At 37.5% G+C, this 20,994-nt stretch overlaps 1 protein-coding gene across 2 annotated transcripts in view; it reads right to left on the reverse strand.

Annotated features, from left to right (window-relative positions):
* Positions 1 to 20,994, reverse strand: part of SSH2 (slingshot protein phosphatase 2) — a 249,106-nt gene that overhangs the window by 46,671 nt on the left and 181,441 nt on the right. For both annotated transcript variants that reach the window (XM_080681958.1, XM_080681957.1), the window contains 5 exons: positions 19,491 to 19,594; positions 16,018 to 16,082; positions 7,542 to 7,663; positions 2,252 to 2,320; positions 1,436 to 1,501 (listed from right to left, as the gene is read on the reverse strand). In XM_080681958.1, the coding sequence (XP_080538084.1) occupies positions 1,436 to 1,501; positions 2,252 to 2,320; positions 7,542 to 7,663; positions 16,018 to 16,082; positions 19,491 to 19,594 (426 nt within the window). The remainder of the gene's footprint in view (positions 1 to 1,435; positions 1,502 to 2,251; positions 2,321 to 7,541; positions 7,664 to 16,017; positions 16,083 to 19,490; positions 19,595 to 20,994) is intronic.

Consider the following 20,994-nt stretch of genomic DNA (forward strand, 5'->3'; position numbering starts at 1 on the left):
CTGGTCTAAATGCTGCTTTGATACACATATCTTTTTTTTTTCTTTTTTCTTTTTTTTCTGTGACTTTCAGTTCACTTCTCCCTATGTAGTACACCAAAAAAAGTTTAATTCTGCAGGAAGCTAACAGAGCTAGGACTAGTCAGTCTACTTTAGAACATCAAGGCTTGAACTAAGGTTACTGCTGAAACTACTGTTTTAAAAATTAAGACTGCTTTGTACTTCTCCCCAAAATATAACCGAAAACACTGTCACTTATGGACTTATGCTGTTTGGTTTTACTTGGTACCTGGGAATACATAGGTGAGTTGCCTTTAACTGAGCCTGAGTCAAAGGCAGTCATAAGTTTTCCATGAGAAATTTATTTGTGAAATATGCCCTAAATCTAAAAATCTGGTCTCAACACATGACCTGAAACTCTGTCCTCCTTCAATTACTCCATGAAACGATAAGACTGTTAATTGTTCAGCTGACTCTGTTTTAGGACCCCACCCACCTCAAGCCTATCAATCATGTTATTCAGGAGTAAATGATCTCCCTGGAGTCTTTTACAGGCTCCTTTATTTCTTGTTTGGCTTTCATTCTGTCCATTCTGTTCCTCATGGGGACTTCCACTACAAAACAGGCAACTGAATGAGGACCTAAAATTCAAATTCCTGACTGGGGGACAGACATCATTCCTTAGTTATATTAGATCATTTTTCTGAATAATCTAGAAAAACAGAGAATAAGAGTTTATTTTGTTTAAATATAGGAGATACTTGAAGACCAGTTATGCAACCTCTCTAAAACCTGTTTTCTCATCCATAACAAGGAGCTAATACTACTCTTTTGGGGAGCTTATGTAATGATTATATGTAATCCATGTAAAGCACTAGGCACAAGCCTGACATATAGTAAGTAAGCTAAAAGTGTCAATATACCAGCTGATGGTTATTATCAACTACAATTTTTTTCTAGGCTTTATTCGCATTATGCAAATAGTTTGACAAACAATTACCAGCAATTTAAATGAAGCTTTTCTACCTATAAGGTAACTCCATCAATGCTATCCCCGATTACCTCAAGAAATTGAAAGCTAATGCATAGTAGTAGTGTGATATTTAGACTCGGCACTAGATTGCCACTAACTTAGTCAATGTGTCCCTATAAAATTCAGTTCCAACTGACTGATTCATTAAGTATCTTTCAGAGTCTAAAAACATCTCTAAATATTATTTGTTCACCAATGTTCAAGGCCTTCCTTTGTGATAATTTGAAAATTAAACTTCTAAGTCATCTTTAACTATGATGGCCACACAAACAGATCACACAAAATTCTATATACACAAACAGATCAGCATTTTCAAAGAGAATTGTATCATTTCAAATACTTCTCACAACATACTGCTCTACTAACATATTAAAAAACTTTCATAGATATTAAAATTCTTCTTACCACATTGCCTGCACAGATACAGGTTTGAATATGTGAATTCTGTTATCTGTTGATACGCTGAACCCTCTAAGGAAAAAAGAATAAGACAAAAATCCACAAATGAGAGTGGGTTATTTCAGTTGTGAGTTTTCAAGGCTGCTTCCCAGGCTACTGGCTCAGGCACTTCATGTAGAGTATAGGACATGACTGAAAAGCTTCAACAAATTGTCTACTTTTATGTACTTAGCAGAATGAATGGACTCCCACGTTGGAGTTAGGGAATTACATAGTTCTCCTGCCGTAGCTAAGGACAAACTGTTCTGCTGTATATTTCTACTTGGAAATCTTACGGGTATGTAGCAAACCTGACCCTGTTTAATAAACTGGAGCAAACATCTTGGTGTCTTGGGGACACATTCTAAAAACACCAGGGGTAGAGGTGGAAGGTCACTGGAAGGAACTGGCACAGAAAAGGGGTTATACTGTAGGCTGACAGCTGGCAGAGGCAGCAAGAGGTTATTTGAAACAGAACATATCATCCTCTGGGAGAACATTGCAACAGTCCCACATGCTCAGATTAAAGAGGGAGCCAACAAACTAGTTCCTCTTTGTTTGGATTCTTACCATAGTCAGCCTAGAAGAACAGAAGTGAGAGGCCTTGGCAAGTTGCATTTTTACTCCACTTTACAAAACAGGAGTTTAAAAGGACTCATTGAGCTGCTGACATGACAATTCAGTTGGGCACAGTGGGCCTCCCATTCAGCTGAATGAATGGGTAATAAGATGGAACCCCACCCCTTGGCTTTCTGTAGGAAGATAAAAAGGGAAAGCTCTTACCCATCACCATCCAAATGAATTAGAGTGTCACTCCAGAGAGGCAGGACTAAGCCCATGGTACAAGTGCTACTGCAAGACAAGAAGCAGTCCATAAGTCACTCTCTGTTATTCTAGGCAGCGTTCTGTTTAGTCCTTAAATATTTAACAAAGAAAACATTGACTGAGCTCCCTGTATTACTGTCTTGCAAATGGCCACTGTCTAAAAACTCCAGGTGATTGCTGCAGACTTATGATGGCAGATCTCAGCCCAAAGTCACAGAACCCAACTCAACTTCAAGAATTATTTCTAATGACAGAAACCATTGCTGGCTGCTGAAGACCTCTGACTATGTCATTCATTCAATTTTAATTCTGAGGTTTACATACATTTATTGAACCTCAGAATATACTAAATAGTCTAAATGGAAAAGGGAATTAAAGTATTCAAAAAAGTAACTGTTAATGGCTTGTGATAACATTAAGAGGGACAAGAGACCCAACTTAAATAAATGCAACAGCGCTTTGTGACTATGCACTGAACTAGCACTGCTGAAATGCAGAGTGAATAGGAATGTCAATAACCAACAACAGGGTAGCCCTGGAATGGTGTATTACAATATCATTTAAATCACACAAGCAGGAAAGTTAACAGGTAGAGACAGGAAGCCAAAGACTCCCAATTGTGTGCTCTATCATACCACTTCTCTGGACAACTGTAATCTACCCGAGAACTCTGCTACTTTTTCTCCCTAAGCCTGCCATAAACCACTTCCCCACTCTATCCAGTTTCCCAAAGGCTCCTATACCCTCTTCCCACCAATATATCTAGAAAAGTAGCAAGTATAGGAGAAAGAACCTTGGATGTGGGAGGTAAAACAGCGAAGTATGGTTAAGAGCACAGGCTTTCACCCTAGCCCAGTGGTCGGCAAACTCATTAGTCAACAGAGCCAAATATCAACAGTACAATGATTGAAATTTCTTTTGAGAGCCAAATTTTTTAAACTTAAACTTCTTCTAACGCCCCTTCTTCAAAATAGACTCGCCCAGGCTGTGGTATTTTGTGGAAGAGCCACACTCAAGGGGCCAAAGGACGCATGTGGCTCGCGAGCCGCAGTTTGCCGACCACGGCCCTAGCAGGTTTGGCTCAGTGAATAGAGCATCAGCTTGTGGACTGAAGGGTCCCGGGTTTGATTCCCGTCAAGAGCACGTATCTTGATTGCAGGCTCCCGGCCCTGGTCGGGGGCATGCAGGAGGCAACCAATTAATGTGTCTCTCTCACATCGGTGTTTCTCTGACTCACCCTCTCTCTCTAAAAATCAATGGAAAAATATCCTTGGGTGAAGATTAAAAAAAAAAAAAGAGCACAAGCTCTGGAGCCAGATGGGCTCTGGAACCCGAGTTCTTGCACTAACTGTATATAAAATTCCACAGTCTTTAATTGCTTTGTGCTCTGGTTTCCTCATCTGTAAAACTGGGATAGAAATACCATCTTCACTGGGCTGTTTTGAAAATTAAATTAGGTAACACACTAAAAAATGTGCAATAACTACTACTTATTGAGCAATTATACTATGCTGAAAGATCTGGATTTACTCTCCTTCAGTACTTCAATTCCTTTTGACAAGTTATTTAACATCTCTTCTCAGCCTTAATTTCTTCATCTTGATATGCAGGTAACAAGACCCAGCCTCATAGGGTTATCATGAAAATCTAAAATATTTAAGGTGAAACATATATATTAATGTACTGATATGTAAAACAAATGTTGACTATGAATCTGTAGTGGGTGCTCTACTACAACTGAAAATGATTTTGGGGAAGGGGATAGTATGAAAATGTATTAAAAACAACACAAGGAATACCACGCTTTAAGTGTTGGAGTCACTGCAGTGCTAACGAAGGCCATGCCCTAGTTGAGCTTTGTCTAATGATTTCCACTGCACTTGCTGGCCTGTGTTCTCAACAGTCCACCAGTGATTCCAGAGTTCAGAAGATTCAAATCAAGATTGAAACAGCTTATCTGCATTGAAACCCTAGCCCCGAACTCCAGATGCACAGTTATCATCCCCGAGTTTGGGAGGGAGGAAGACAGCTCCGCCACTATTTTTGGTTAAGTTGCAAGGAAAATTTGTTTAGAAAATCATTTCCCAAGGTGGAGTGCAATTATTTTTAGTTTTTTTGGTCTTTATTTTTGGTGAGTACTTAGCCAGTTCCTAGCAACAACTATAATTTAACAAATCTAGAAATTAAGCAACTATTGAAGAAGATATAGAAGGTGAGCTTGTGACCAGACACTAGTTAAAATTTTGGACAGATGACCATGATATGTAGAAACCAAACATCATGTTTTTAGCTTGTATTCAGGTTAGAATGCTTCTTTTTTATAGTAAAAAATCATTTTCATACAACAGGAAAGAGAGGCCTGAATTAGGCACATCTATATTTTTATCCAGTTTACCTTGAATCATGAGATTTTTCTCCATTATAGTTACTTATTTTATTAGATACGCACTTATTCAATTATTTATTTATTGTTAATTCTCACATGAGTACGTTTTTTCATTTATTTTAAGAAAGAGTGGAAGGGAGAGGGGAGGGAGGGAGGAGGAGGAGGGAGAGAGAGAGAGAGAGAGAGAGAGAGAGAGAGAGAGAGAGAGAGAGAGAAAGAGAGAGAAACATTGATGTGAGAGAGTCACATCAATTGGTTGCCTTCCACACTCACTCCAACCAGGGCTGGGGAGCCTGCAACTGAGATATGTGCCCTTAACTGGAATTGAACCTGGGACCCTTCAGTCCTCAGGCCGACACTCTATCCACTGAGCCAAACTGGCTAGGGCCAAAAATTTATTGAGTATCTACATGTACCAAACATTTCAAGGTGTTGGGGGTACAAAAAAATAAAACAACACAATAAAACTATATATAATAAAAGCCTAAGCGACCATTAGGGTGGAACAACCAGAATGACCGGTTGCTATGATGCACACTGACCACCACGGAGCAGACGCTCAATGCAGGGGCTGCCCCCTGGTGGTCAGTGCGCTCCCACAGGGGTAGTGCCGCTCAGCCAGAAGCCGGGCTCATGGCTTGGGAGCACAGCAACGGTGGTGGGAACCTCTCCTGCCTCTGCCACAGCACTAAGTAGCAGTGAGTCAAGTGGTAAGGAGCGAGGGGTCCTGGACTGCAAGAGGGCATAGGCTGGGCTGAGGGACTCCCCCCTCCAGTGCACGAATTTTGTGCACCAGGCCTCTAGTTATTTTATAACCTTGAAATATATCCAATGCAATTTGAAAACCAAGATTATGCTGTGTATTAAAATATTTATTACTTAAATATGACACAGTATTCCAAGAACTTGTAAATAGGCTAACAGAAGTGCTGTAATATATCTTGAGAACTACTTGGGAAGAGGATGTCATAAGCAATCTGCATTTTACTTTGGTTTAATACCGTTCTGAAACATTAACTTTTTCTATTGTCAGATACAAAATGATACACATTCCTTAAACAGCAATTAGATAAACATGATATTAGATTATCTGAGCACTATTGTTCTCAAGTAGGCAGCACTTCTCTTACTGTTCAAGTAGCTCATTCAAAAGATATATAGGAATTCATAACACCAAGTTTTCAAACACAATGAAAACCAATTTTTATAGCTTTTCATATCGTATTTTGTTTTCCATAAACTAAAATTTTCTTTTGCTAGGTTTGATTCAGGCAGGTCTATTACTGAAGATAGATGCAGTTCACTGAGGATAAAATACTGGGCAGCCATATTAATAAGCAGTCTTTGATTTTTGGGAATGTTTAGGACAAAGTAAAAGAGATAACAGACATCTTATTTCTCACACTCTGAATCAGGAGAATCTGAATTTGTTGCCTTCTCTCCCTAGGGGAAGACCCAAGTGAAGTTTCCATGTTTTATGGGGGTTCCAAAGGAGGAGTCAGGATGAAAGAAGCAAAGGAATAAGATCTGGAACAGCGCTGTCCAACTGAACTTTCTGCAATGATGGAAATGTTCTATATATGTCCTGTCCAATATGGTAGCCACATATAGCTAGAGTACTTGAAATGTGGCTAGTTGTAACTGAGAACTGACATTTTAATTTTATTTAATTTTAATTTATTTAAATAGTCACGTTTGGTTAATAGCTACCATACTGGACAATACAGATCTAGAGATATAAAAACCCAAATCATAGGTCTTAAAATACTAACGAATGTAGGCAAGGTTGGTGATCTTAGAGGATAAATGTTTACTGAAAGGTCTGTTGCTTAGCTAACACCAGAGGTTAAAACCATGCAAGAGGAACAGCTTCCTAAATGTGGCTTACAAACTTGCGGAATATCAGAGCACACAATTAAAGGCTGTAAGTGGTGTACAAGGTAACAACTCTCACCTTTGATCTTGTGAACCCACAAATCATTTTCAGGTTGACTGCCACTACAAGCTCAGGTAAACACTAGTTTGAGAAACTTTATTCTGACAATGTAACCCCCACCCCCACATTAAAACAAGTAAAATCACTCCCAGTCTCCTCTTCTCTTTGTGGCTAAATTCTCCCAGGCCTGGGTCACACCCCTAGCTACTCCACAGTTCCATTCTAGTCCTGAGCCAGGAAGTCAATGCTTTGAGACATCTGGCAGGATTTCCTGAGGCTTATTATCTAGAGCGAAAAGATCTGCTTAGCAGTCACATTCCACAGTCTTCCCAAGATTTCTCCAGAAAGAGTGGGAAAATAAAAAAGAAAAGCAACAAACCTTAGAGACACAATAAAGCCAGGTTTTGTGTGATGTCTATATCTTTAATCATAGGATGCAAAGTGCCACTAAAGTCAAAGGTGCCTGATTCTGTTTTGAGTTTAAGGAAAAAGGAAGCAAAACATTTGATAAAAGCAAGGTATAAGGCTATGAATAAATACATGAGAATGGAGTTAAAGTGGGCTCTCTTTGAACCTAAGACTCATCAGTACAGTATCACTAAAGTAAATCATTACTGCTTAAAGACAATTGCAAAGAAAGGATAGCTCCTCCCCTAACCCTTCCTGGAGATACAAGTTTAAATCATCACCACCTAAAGACGAGAGGAAGGTAAGGAATAGTGTAAATTAGAAACACATTACCAAAGACATTCATTAAACATTTTCATCTCTCAAGATTGTGTGACTAAGATATTTTTGTGTTCTCTAGTTTTAGGCATTTAACTTTAAGAGTAGCACTGCATAAGATGTTTTTGTGATAATTTAAAAGGCAACTGGAATAGGTTATTTAAAAGGAGTCTTCTCATCCTCCCTTTGTGGTACCATACCTGTCATTAGAGGAGAAATCCATTCCTAGAACGATGCTTTCTTCAGTGTCTTGTCTACCATTGGTTGAAACCACTACCATATAACGTGTTCGATTCTGGTAAGTACTTTCTAGTCTTACAGCCTGGAGGTTAACAGACAACAAAGAAATTTAGAAGGTCAATTTTAGATCATTCAACCCTTTTTACATCAGCATCTTAAAGCATACTTAGGGAGATAGCAAAACCAGTAGTTAGGAGACCCACATTCAAATACCAGCTCATGTATTAACTATAAAACCTATAAATGTTACTAAATTAATTAGAGGGAGATATAATAATACCTATCCTATTGGGCTTTAAGAATAATAAAATAATGCATGTACAGCACAGTGCTTGGTATACAGTAAATAAATGCTCAATAAATGTTTGCAATTAGCACAATTTATAATAACAACAATAATTATCAGGTCATGTTCTAAAGATCGGGGAATGTGAGATTGTATGAATAGGAACATTGGACTCAGAGATCCAAGTCCCATAAACAATGATAATACAAAGCAAACTATTAATATCTAAGAGGAGTTGCTCTATTGAATTCTTATAGATTATATTCTATAAAATTTCTTTAGTTTCAATAACAATTGAAGCTTATATTATTTTTTATCATAAAGTTTTTATTCATTGCTTATTTATGATATTTTAAAAGGGCCTTCAGAAAATTTGAATATGGACATGGTCTTAGATGATATTAAGGATTTGTTAGTGTGATAATGACATCGAGATAATGCCTTTTTCTTAAGTATCTGAAATGAAATTACATGGTATTCAAGTTTTACTTTAAAATATTCCAATAATGGGAAGCAACTAAGATGTTCTTCAGTAGTTGAATGGACAATCTGTGGTATAGCCAGACAATGGAATATTATTCAGCACTAAAAGAAAATGAACTATCAAGCCATGAAAAGACATGGAGAAATCGTAAATGCATACTACTAAGGGAAAGAAGCCAATCTGGAGAGAGTAGGTACTGTATGATTCCAACTATATGACATTCTAGAAAAGGCAAAACTCTAGAGTCAGTAATGATCATTTGTTGCCATGGGTTAGGAGAGCACAGAGGATTTTTAGGGCAGTGAAACTACTCTGTATAATACTAAAGTGGTGGATACATGTCATTATTGTTTTTTAAAAAATATTTTTATTGATTTCAGAGAGGAAGGGAGAGATAGAAACATCAAAGATGAGAGAGAATCATGGATTGGCTGCCTCCTGTACGCCCCCGACTAGGGATCGAGCCCACAATCCGGGCATGTGCCCTTGACTGGAATCGAACCTGGGACCCTTCAGTCTGCACGCCGACGCTCTATCCTCTGAGCCAAACCAGCTAGGGCTACACATCATTATTAAAACCCATAGAATGTACAACACCAAGAGTAAACCCTAATGTAAACTATGGACTTGGAGTTGATAACGATGTGTCAAAGGTCTATAAATTGTAACGAATGTACAACTCTGGTGGGGAATGAAGAAAATGAGGGAGGCTATGGGGACAGAGCGTATATGGGAAATCTCCGTACAGTAAGTCCTCACTTAATATAATCGATAGCTTCTGCGACTTTAAGCAAAACAACATATAACAAAACCAATTTTACCAGGGGCTAATTGATAGAAACAAGTTATGTTCCTGTGGCATCTCATCAATGTTGTAACAGAAAACAAGGTTGAATGAAATGACAGTAGTTGAGGACCTGCTGTACCTCCTGCTCAAATCTTCTGTGAACCTAAAACTGCTCTAAAAAATAAAGGTTTTCAGGTTAGGGATATGTTCATGGCATAGATTGTGGTGATGGTTTCATGGTCTTTACTTATTACCAAACTTATCAAGTTGTATACATTAAATATGTACAACTTTTTGTATGTCAATTATATTTCAATAAAGTGATTTAAAAATGCTCCAACAAAAAGAGAAAAAAAAGGGGGAACTAGATGAAAGAAATCTGGCAAAATGTTGATGGTTATTAAAGCTGTGTAATGGGTTCATGAGGATATATTTTGTGCTTTATATATTTGAGAATCTTATTAATAAGAAGCTCAAAAAGATACTTTATAAACCTTAAAAATAAAGTAAAATCACTTCCACTCAACATTCATTCAAATATTTACTATATTATCTATTGTGTATACAATCAGAGTAGAAGTGCTGAGGATTGAAGGGTGGAGAAGAAAGAGAAATATAGTCCCTACCTTCATGAAGAATACAGTTTATTCCATTCTTTTTCTCTATGACAAAAAGCCAGGGAAATGTATACTACAGGCAATTTCTTCTGTATAAATTAACCCCACCCACATTCCTTATCTCAGAAGAGAGAGTTCCAAAACCATTAATTGGCTCAAGACAATTGTCAAAAATTTCTTTTTGGAATTCTTTCAGTGCTGTTCTTCTTGGAGTCTCCTTCCCCTAATTCCATTACTGGCCAGGCAAAGGGAAAAAGAGACATAGTTACATAGCTCAAATGATCCATTTGTCAAGGCAGAGGTGAGATTCTATAGATATCTTTTTGTCTCTATTCTGACACTCCTAAGAAAAGCCAGGGAAGCACAAACAGCAGAAGTGGCTACATTAAAGCTTGTTTCTACTAAGAAGTGATACAAGAAGTAATGTTCACCATTCTGATTCCAAGTACACAAAGTAGAGAGCTGCGCTGCTGGCTTTATGTTCTATGAATAGAGCATTTCAACCCAAATTCATTTGTGAGAAGCTAAGAGGGACTAATATTTAAGTTGATGAAGGTCTGGCCCTAGTGTGCTGGGACCAAGTGAGCAGTATACACATAGAGCTATGGATAGGAGTACATGCAACAGGAGGACTGGAGGCATCATTGACTCTCTGATTCTAGAGATGCTTCACAAAATATTAAACTAACCAGTAATCCAGTGCAGGTAAACTAGAGTTTCTTATAAACAAGATCTCAGATATTATTATATGTCTAAACTTGGGCTTGCCCTGGCAAGCTTTTGAGCCAAATGTTCACTTTGCAGAATATGTTAGAGGCGCTTTTATCCTCTGTCAAGGCTCTGAGAATTTCTGGCAATGCTCAAATACAAATGGCATGGGAACAACTGAACTGTGGTTCTGATAATTTACCGACAGCTACTACACCAACTAGTGGCAATTGATTAGCTAAGTTGAAGCTGATAAAAGGAAAGAAAATAACCTCCATAAGTATTAACTATCATGCATGTTGTCGGGCCAACTTAGCTGGTGGGCAGCAAGTTTCTTTGTAATATTCAGTGCAAACACTAGTCTCCTTTTATTTTTTAAAACCCTGACCCAAGGATATTTTTTCCATTGCTTTTTAGAGAGAGTGGAAGGGAGGAAAGGGGAGAGGGAGAGAGAGAAAAGAGAAACATTTATGTGAGGGACACATTGATTGGTTGCTGGGGATCCAACCTGCAACCCAGGTATGTGCCCTTGATCGGGAATCGAACCTGAGACCCTTTGGTGTGCGGCCGACATTCTAACCACTGAACAACACTTGCTGGGTATATTTCTTCTTCCTTCACTCCCTTCCTTCCTCCCTATCTATCAATAATATACAAAGCATTTCAAATGTTTGGCCCTCATGTCAACAGAACATCCCAATCCTAATGGGAAAGGCCCCAGTCATCTCATTCTGACTAAATAACTGGCATATCTCAGATTCACTGAATTTTAAGCTTCTTAGACGGAAGAATAGCACTTAGAGGTCCTGGGATTTGATGATGGACCTCTAGATAGTATCTACAGGAATTGCTAAATTCTTACTAATGGGAAGTGTAGCTTATTTAATCAGGGGGTCAGGCGCCATGACATTACTTCAACTACATCCTAATTAGAAGAATGAAATAAAATTCTTTATAGAAAAAAATCTTCAATGTCCAAAATTCTTCTTAAGCTTCAAAATTCTGGGTTAAGGAATTAAAAATTTAAGAGCCAGAGCATTAAGAAAAATCAAATATCCACCATGTGTTGAGGTTCATTTCATATTTCTTTTTTGGGGGAGAAGATTAACAAAATATAATAATCTAATTTAATTTACTAAGCCAATCAGAGAAATGTAATTTAAAGTGGTAGTTTGTACATAATAACCTAATATTAGAATTGGCAGCAATTCCAACATTTCTAGTCTCCAGAACTTACATGGAATAAATGACTGGAATAAGACAATTCAGATGCATCTGATTAAAGTTCTCAATGAAAAGGATATTACTGCAGTTTAATCTAATTGTCCACAAAAAACAGTATTTTAGATTTTTAAACTTGGCAGCAATAGCAATTGAGAAAATTATTCCAAGAAAGTCCATTTATTGACTACATTTGAAATCCTATTACAAGTTTCAGGTGAACTGGATCCAGCAATCCTAAGACTGAGGTAGGTCTGAGAAGTAATCTGCTTTTGCTTTATTTCTGAGGCAAGAACCCAACCTGTTTTCAAAGTTTATCTTTAAAGAGTGATGTTAAAACTTCCCTCAGTAACTAAATTTAAATGTATCTGATTACAAGCAGTTCACAAATACCATCTGATCCAATAACTTCTCTCCTCAGCATCATCCAACATCAGGAAATACTCCTCCCTAAGCTTACACTGTACCTTTGCCTTTAATTTTTTTTTTCCCACCAAGAGTCTAACATCATGTCCCTGCATGCAATGTTTACCTGCAGGGAAGCCACATTATAAAGTTCCAACGTCTAGACAGGCAGCTCACCCAATCCATTAGAGAAAGGTTTCAAAAGTATGTAAATATTGAATTCTTGCCAAAAGAACAAAACAAAGTCAATATTGAAAATTAAAGGAGATTTTATGTGACACTAGTAAACTAAAAAACACTGAATTCAAAAGTAATACAGCTTGAGGGAGTCTCTGGATATTATTTTTTTAATCTATCTTTATGAAATTCTTGAAGAAGAAAAAATCTGACATATTCTGTGTAGCTATTTAAAAAGTTTTATTTACTGACATGGAAAAATATCCAGATCAAGCGTGAAGAAAGATTATAAACAGTACTTGTATTTTCATCTATTTTTGTAAAAAAACAACAACTCTCTCTGGCATACTTTTGCTTAGAAAGCCTTTTATTTCATACATCCCCCAATCTCATTCATTCATTAACAAGTCCTCAGTTATCCACTGTCACCTTTCTAAACACACGTACCCACACGTGCATACCCCCCCACCCACGCCCCCGGACATAAGCCCTTATTATTTTACATTACTTTACACTTTTGCTTCTTAGAATTACAGAGATAATGCTTTAGACAGACTAGAAGGTTTTCGGATGCTCAGATTTGGCTATTTTCATCACTGTCCACCTCAGTAAGAACAATTCTCAGAATCTCTCTCTCTCTCTCTCTCTCTCTCTCTCTCTCTCTCTCTCTCTCTCTCACACACACACACACACACACACACACACACACACACACACACACACACACACGACTAGAAGGGTACTTATCCAAATAGCTAAGAATGTTTTTTTTCAGAGTGTAGGACACAAAGGGATTTTTACTTTGTTCTTTATGCCTTTCTGTATTGTCTGATTAAGAAAAACAAAAACCAATACATTTATACTTAGAAAAAAAATTGTTAAAATAAAAAAAACCACGTATTTTCTTAAACTCCCCTGCAAAGTACTCAAAAACACCTCCTCATACCTTATTAGCACACTTCAGCTCTAGTTAAAAATTTTAGTTGATGTTATTTCAAATGTTAGAAAAGTCCTTAAATTCCCAGTCTATTTTTTAATAAATAAATGGGTATTTGATAAGTGCAACCACTGTCTTTATTGTACCAGCTATGGTTTTCCTAAGTACTAAAGTTAATGCTTGAAACTATTTTGAAAGCAGGGTTTTCTGGAGAAAAAATTTAGTCCTATTTTTAATGCTGAAGCAAAATGTGGGATTTGGTAACTCTATTTGTTTTTGAGTTATTAAAAAATTAAAGGCAGGGCTTTCAGTTGACTATCAAACTTTTAACCTTATGCCCAAGTCCCAGAATGAGAGTTTTAGCATTCCAAATTTAACTCAAAACAAAAGGCTTTGCTTTGAGTCTACAAATGCTCCTTTCAGTTAGAAAAGTGCTAATTTGTCCAAAGCACACAATGTATTCACTCATTTTCTTGAAGATGACTCACACAATAATCTGAAACATAATGACTATGTGTTTGTAACAATTCAAACAACTGCAAAAAGGCTTGTCTTTTGAACTCTGAATTAATTCAGAGGCATCAGTTATATTTTCCAAATTTACATTTTAAATATGCAAAGCAGCTGAAGTTGCATATTTTAGCAGGGAAATAAAAAATTTAATTGTTAATTCTACCTTCCTAATTGCTCCCTTAATGTTCTCCCATGTCTCTTATGGTTAAAATTATTTTGACATTTACTAGTAGAGGTGCAATCCAAACTCCATAGGTTATCAATGAGAAAAAGAGTCAGATTTAGCTCTACCAAACCACACAATTTTTGAAATCTGACATCTGAAAACAGATGTCAGATTTAGCTCTACCAAACCACACAATTTTTGGAAACTATCAACAAATATTTATTGGACACATGATATATGCAAATAACCATTATTATGGGTAACTCAGCAGGTAGAGTCCAGCAAGAGGCAGTTTCACAAGGCTCTGCAGGTGATTCCGCTGTACTCTAAAGTTGGAGTATCACTATTTTGGAATAGTAATGCTGTAAGAACTGCATTCCACTTTGTTCATTTATTTAAGATAACATATGTCAAGAAATACAGAAAAAAATTTATAATATAGAAAAGTGTATAAATGCTACTTTAGGATTAGAATATAAAATAATTATGAGAGGATTTCTTATTTCAATTCCTTTAAATTTCAAAGTTAATTTTTCAACAAAAATTAGTGGCTATGTCAAGGTGATAGAGGCAGCAATTGAGAGGGAAAAAAAGACATAATTTAAACAAATAATAATTAAGTGAATAAAGAATCAGTAATTACCATAGAATTCAGAGGCCTGATCATCAACTTTCTAGTCATTCTTGTATTCTACTCATTATTTCTCTTCCCAGAGAGAAGCAGAGATCAAGTACTTGAATTTGACATGTCTGTGGAAACCCAATTTCCAAGTTACCCGCCTAACCTGGAAGAGTTCATCATCACACACCTGGATTATTACAATAACTACCCAGCAGGCCTCCCTAATTTAAGATGTCCCCCTCCTTCCCTTTATTCTGTATTTGCTTCTGAGGAATTTTTCTTAAATACTGTAGCTTTCCCAGTAATTCCTTGGCTCAGAAACCTGTAATGCTTTATTACTGCTTACTGAAGAGGTAGAGGTACCACCTCCAAGTATTAATCTAGAGGTTTAGATAGGGGATATAAATAAGTGAAGTAGGCCATGTGAATATTAAGTGTGTAAAAAACTTTTTACTTTCCACAAAGAAACATACTCATCCCATTTTTGTTTTCCTACTTCTATGAGATGTTTTACTATAAGAAAACAGTGAAGGAATGATGACAAAGGGTGATACATGGCTTTACTGTCCAGGAGACAATAGTATATGTGGGGATTATGGTAGATTAAGAACCCAGGCCACACCAATGCTCTCCCCTCCACCAGGTCTAGTCAAGTTTGGCATATGACAGGAAGGTTTCAGTGTTGCCAGAATATTGAAGAAAAGACTCAAGTCTGGATTTTTATGTGAAACCACCCAACTTTAAAATTCTGGGTGAGATTGAACAAACAAACCCTAAACAAGGAATCAGTCCAAACAAAACATATCTCTGGCCTACGGACTGGGAGTTTGAGACCTTTAGTTTGGAGCATGAAGTCCCTATCTGCCTGCCTCATTTCTGGTATCTTATCTTCCCTATAGTAACAATAATCCCCATATTTAGGTAGCATTTTATACTCAGTAATGTTTTCACATCCATTTGATTCTCTACACTGTGAAAGAAGATGGAAAGCAGGCACAGACAGGCTAAGCAACTTGTCCAACATCAGATAAGTAGTAAAAACTAAAGCCCAGGTCTCCCAACTCTGAGACCAGCATAAAACCTCGGCCATTTCTCTCTCATCTTGTCTCTTTCTAGTGTGCTTTTGCTTCAGTTGTGTCCTCATCTAGAATGAAGGTGTCCTTTCTTCTTGCAATCTAAATCAAGACTCAGCTCAAGCTCTACTATCTATATAAACCTTCCTCAATGAGGTCAAGTCTCCAAGTTTCCTCTTTTCGGAACTTCAATTGTTGTTATGGTCAATAACGTACAAACTGGTATTCACCAACAGTCTTGAATCATCAAATTATTTCACATCATTTCACTTTAGCTCATATCCTCAATTACATTCTAAGCTCTTTGATAATAGGGACATGCCATTCTTTTGTTTCCATGGAATTCCCAGTACTGTATTGGGACATAAAAATGACTGCATAAAGTTCAATGTATTGGACAGTCTTTTGAGGAAAAGAGTTATAAGGATACACTAACTTACCAGCCTGATGTTGTCTTCTGGGCGGAGTAATATGAACATTGCTTGGAGATGCTGTTGGAGATCACCTGGTGAAATTTATAAAACAAAAAAATAATTATTCTCCATTGCAATGTCAACATAGAGGATTCCTTCTATTCTAATGACGTGTAAAAGTTTTGGTTCACTAAAGGACTATAATTATATTGACTTTTAGCCTATACTACAGTAACACTTGTTTGTGTTTGTCCTATGGAAGGGACACTTGAAACCAATCTCCATTTTGTACTGTGGTGGATGTTGATGAGAGTGGGGGTGTGAAATCTGTTGGGCAAAGGCAGCACTGGCTGTGCTTTCAGGCCCACAAGAAGGTACCAGTGAAGGAATCTTGCCATTCTTATTTCTTTAACAATAATCTCCAGTTGCACTTAACCTAAGAAGATGTTCAGATTTCCCCCTAGAATAATGTCAACAGTTTAAAATTATTTCCACATTAGTGGCTGACATTAAAATAAAAGTACTTATTAAATATAGCAGATCCCAAGGAATATATATCTACTGAACATATTAAGCATTTTAAACTGGCCAACCATTATTTGAATCCTCATTTGTCCTTATATATCCTATAAAACAAAGTTGAAATTTTTTTGTATTAAACTATTATAGATTATCTCATATTCTCTATCCTGTACTACAAAATCTGAGGCTTTAGATATTAGGAGATAATCAGATAATGTACTATCATAAATGAATACAATCAGAGAAGAAAAACCTTAATTCCTGCCCATCCAGGTCTACCTCTTTTTTAAGTCTAACGTGACAAGAAAGCGTTTGGATATTTTAAATGAAGCCCAGATAAGAAATTCTAACTAGTGTAAGAAACATGCATAAGAAAGTACAATTAGACATAATAAGCCCTTGATCTGTTCTCAATTCTGCCATCATCTTTCAGTCACTGTGAGGTCAGCCAAGGCAGCTCTAGCTTATGTAAAGGTCTTGTTTTGTAAGCTGTGTTTACACCCACACTGCCTCATCTGTTTTAGTCTGGATTACAAATCAAGCCCATTCAGTTTGTGTTCAATCTGCTTTTCTTTTTAGTATGGGGAAAGCTAAGTGAACAAGGTCAAGTAGAAACCTGGGTGGCAGTTGAGTGTGGAAGCTTGACGAAAGAAAAAGTCCAACCAGGGCCAGAAACTTTGAAAGCCAGCAACCCCACTTATTATTACATGCCACAGAGCAATTTGCCTAACATCTTAGTCAAACAAGCTGGATTTAAACCAATATTTTGTCTTCTCTTTACTGTAAGTGATAAATATCCACACCAAACAGAAATACAAAGCTTAGCTGGGTCTACTTTCTCTGTGCATTTAAGTTTTGGGGGAAAGTGTCCCCCCTCTAGTGGTGGGCACTGAAGAGGAAGGTTTTAGAAAATGTAATCCAAAGCTAATTTTTCAAAAGAGTTTTTTTCCCTTACTCTTTAAAAAAATTTCCATGCTGGAGAATTGTGGTAGGAGAATAATCCAATGAGATGAGTTATAATTCTGAGCTGCTTGGGGAGGGCAGTTGTGGAGGACCAGACCTGCAGGGGAGAATTATAACTCAACCCATTTATAACTAGATGAAGGTTCAAATAAGAAGTAGGACAGTCAGTAAAATAGCTGAGATTATTTGGACTGGAGCTAAACTCAACTACTGGCTCATGGGATACAGTATTTCTGGCTTTTACCTCTGACCTACACACTCAAGATTTACAGTCTTCTTTGTTCTCTTCCTGGTAATTCCAATATATTTCACTCCTTGAGGTAACATATCAAAGTGGCACATTTATAACAATAAGCGATCACTCTTTTTGAATAGCACTGATCAGGATTTTTCAATTACTGTCCTCAGGTTGACTTTTATTTCCCCCCCAAATGACACAAACAAGGCTTGCTGTCAGAAGAGAGGCATATGCTATCTTCCTAAACCTAGAGATATCCTATATCTAAAGACCATTTTCCCTAGATGCACTTTCTCTGATTCTTTCTTACCTTTATCAGCACAATTGCACCTGACTTTAGAGAAATCCAACATATGGAAATATAAATGCATGTAACTACTATTAGCAGGTATGTTATTATGATTTATAAAAAATATATATTTGGTCTTCATCCTGTTCCTGGCACAGAGCTCCAAAAACCCTTAGAATTTCTGAAGTTGAGGAGAGCAATCATGGTGTCTTTTGTTATGTTAATGACACAACTTTTGGACTGTATTTAAGGATGGAGGCTGGTTGCCAGGGGACAGGGAAGGGAGAAAAAGCTTGACAGGGGAGGGGATGGAGGTTGACTAGATCACCATTGGACAATAATTTAAATCAATTATGACTATGTAATAAAGCCTCCATAAAAACCCAAAGGAGTGGGTTCAGAGAGCTTCTATGTTGGTGAACACATGGAGATTTGGGGTGAATGGCACATTTAAAGAAGGCTTAGAAGTGCTGTACCCATTCCCACATACCTTGCCCTATGCACCTCTTCCATCTGGCAATTCCTGAGTTATATCTTTTTATAATAAGTTTCTCTGAGTAATGTGAGTTGCTCTGGGAAAAAAAACTGAACCCAAGAAGGGGTCATTGGAAACTCCAATCCAGAGAAAACCTGGACTTATAATTGACATCTGAAATGGGGAGCAAGAAGTTTTGGACAAGTGGTCTGGGATCTGATGCTGTCTGACAGTGTCAGAATTCAGGTGAATTGTAAAACACCCCTCTGGTGTCCTAGAATTGCGTGAATGTGTGTAGGAAAAAACTTCAAATTGGAATAGGAAGTAGAATATTAGCAGGTTATTCAAAATCAGATTCTTATATCCATATCTAGGTAAACTTTATTTGATGACTTCTTGTTCCTATAGAATTCCTCTGAGTTAAATTCCCAGTCTTTTTAGTGCAAACACAATCAAGAAGTATACTCTAGTTTTTAACTGGTGTTTTCAATGTGATTTACTAACTTGTTATCACAACAGTGACACTGAGCTTATTTATCTCAGTATATATTCTATCTATCATCTATCTATCTATCTATCTATCTATCTATCTATCTATCTATCTATGAATGAATCAATCATATCATTTTCCATATAGCATCAATAGAGAGTAGACAGGAAAAAGAAATGTGATCTTTGGTTAGTTGAAATGATTTTGCATAGGATTCAAGGAAACATCTGAACATCTTTTTGTTATCAAAACCTTAATTGAGAAGTCACATAGACTTTATTAGAGTATTTTTGTACCTCATTATTTTTCCAACAAATATTTATTGAACATCTATGAAATGTATAAGGCATTCTGCTAAGTGTCAGAAAAATGGTCTGAGAGTTAAAGAAAAGTGATTATAGCACAGTGCAATGCTTTCTTTCACTACTACAGAATTGTTGGAGAAATGGGGATGAGTTAGCCAACCTTTTAGAACAAAAGAATCAAAGAAACCAAGAAAGGAATGGATTATGTTGAGCTTTACCTGCATGCTTGTTGCGTCTGTGGCTGATTCTTGGTGTGGATGAGCCATTTCCCCGTGGTAGAAAAAGGGCAGCACCTTTGACAGTTAGAAAGCTCTCGCTGATGCTACAAAATAAATAAATAAATAAATAAATAAATAAATAAATAAATAAATAAATAAATAGGAAAAAAAAAATCAAAGACTAAGATGGAGACCCACTTTCAAATTATTTTCTCTTCCCTATTCCAAAGTCCCAACTTCATGGTATGAAGTAAAAATAAAATCAAAAGAGACCATGGTTACTCATACAGTCCTGTCTAGACAATTTTTATGAAACAGACTTAATATATTCCATATACATTATGTGTTAGCAGTTAAGAGTGAAGACTCTGGAAACATACAAAGGGTAAAGATTCTGGAACCAGACTGCCTAGATTTGAATCCTGGTTCTGCTACTTCTTACCTGAGTGAATTTTTGGGGTCTAAATTCTATTATCCATAAAACAGAAAATAAAATGAGGATGTTGTGAGGAGTCAATAAGACTACAGCTTCTTAAGAGTGGTGCCTTTAGTAAAGATTAGTTACTATTATTAGACATACTAGAGGCCTGGTGCACGAAATTCATGCACAGTGGTTGGGGTGTCCCTCATCGCAGCCTCCACCCTCTCCAATCTGGGACCCCTTGAGGGATGTCCAACATCCCTCTCACAATCCAGGACTGCTGACTCCCAACTGCTTGCCTGCCTGCCTGCCTGATTGCTGACTCCTAACCACTCCCCTGCCAGCCTGATCAATGCCTAACTGCTCCCCTGCTGGTCCGATTGCCCCTAACTGCCCTCCCCTGCAGGCCTGGTCCCCCCCAACTGCCCTCCCCTGCAGGCCCAGTCACCCCTAACTGCTCTCCCCTGCCAGCCTGGTCCCCCCCAACTGCCCTCCCCTGCAGGTCTGGTCCCCCCCAACTGCCCTCCTCTGCAGGCCTGGGTCTGTCCAATTGCCCTCCCTGCTGGCTTGATTGCCCACAACTGCCCTCCCCTGCTGGCCATCTTGTGGTGGCCATCTTGTGTCCACATGGGGGCAGCCATCGTGTGTTGGAGTGACGGTCAATTTGCATATTACTCTTTTATTAGATAGGATACTGCCTACTCAACATTTCCACTTGGAAAAGTAACTGGCATCTCAAACTTACATTGCCAAAACTAATCTCTTGAGGCCCTCGCGAACCTGATCCCTAGCCTCATCCACCCAAGTTGTCTGGGCCAAATACATAACACTTATTGCTGGTTTTTCTTTTTTCCTACAATAATATATATGTAAGCCATCAGAAAAACCTATGAACTTTACTTTTAAATCATTCTTGAATCTGTCCACTTAACTCCACTAACACTCTAACAATGAAAGGTCCATGGCGCCATCATTTTTCACTTAGACCGCTGTAAAAAAACACACACCCACATTCTCATACATTTCAGCTTTAATTCATGGCAAAGGTTGTTTCTTTTTTCTTTTTTCTGGTTAATTATCACC

This window comes from Plecotus auritus (genome assembly GCF_963455305.1).
Source record: "Plecotus auritus genome assembly, chromosome: 7".
NCBI classification, from domain to species: Eukaryota; Metazoa; Chordata; class Mammalia; order Chiroptera; family Vespertilionidae; genus Plecotus; species Plecotus auritus.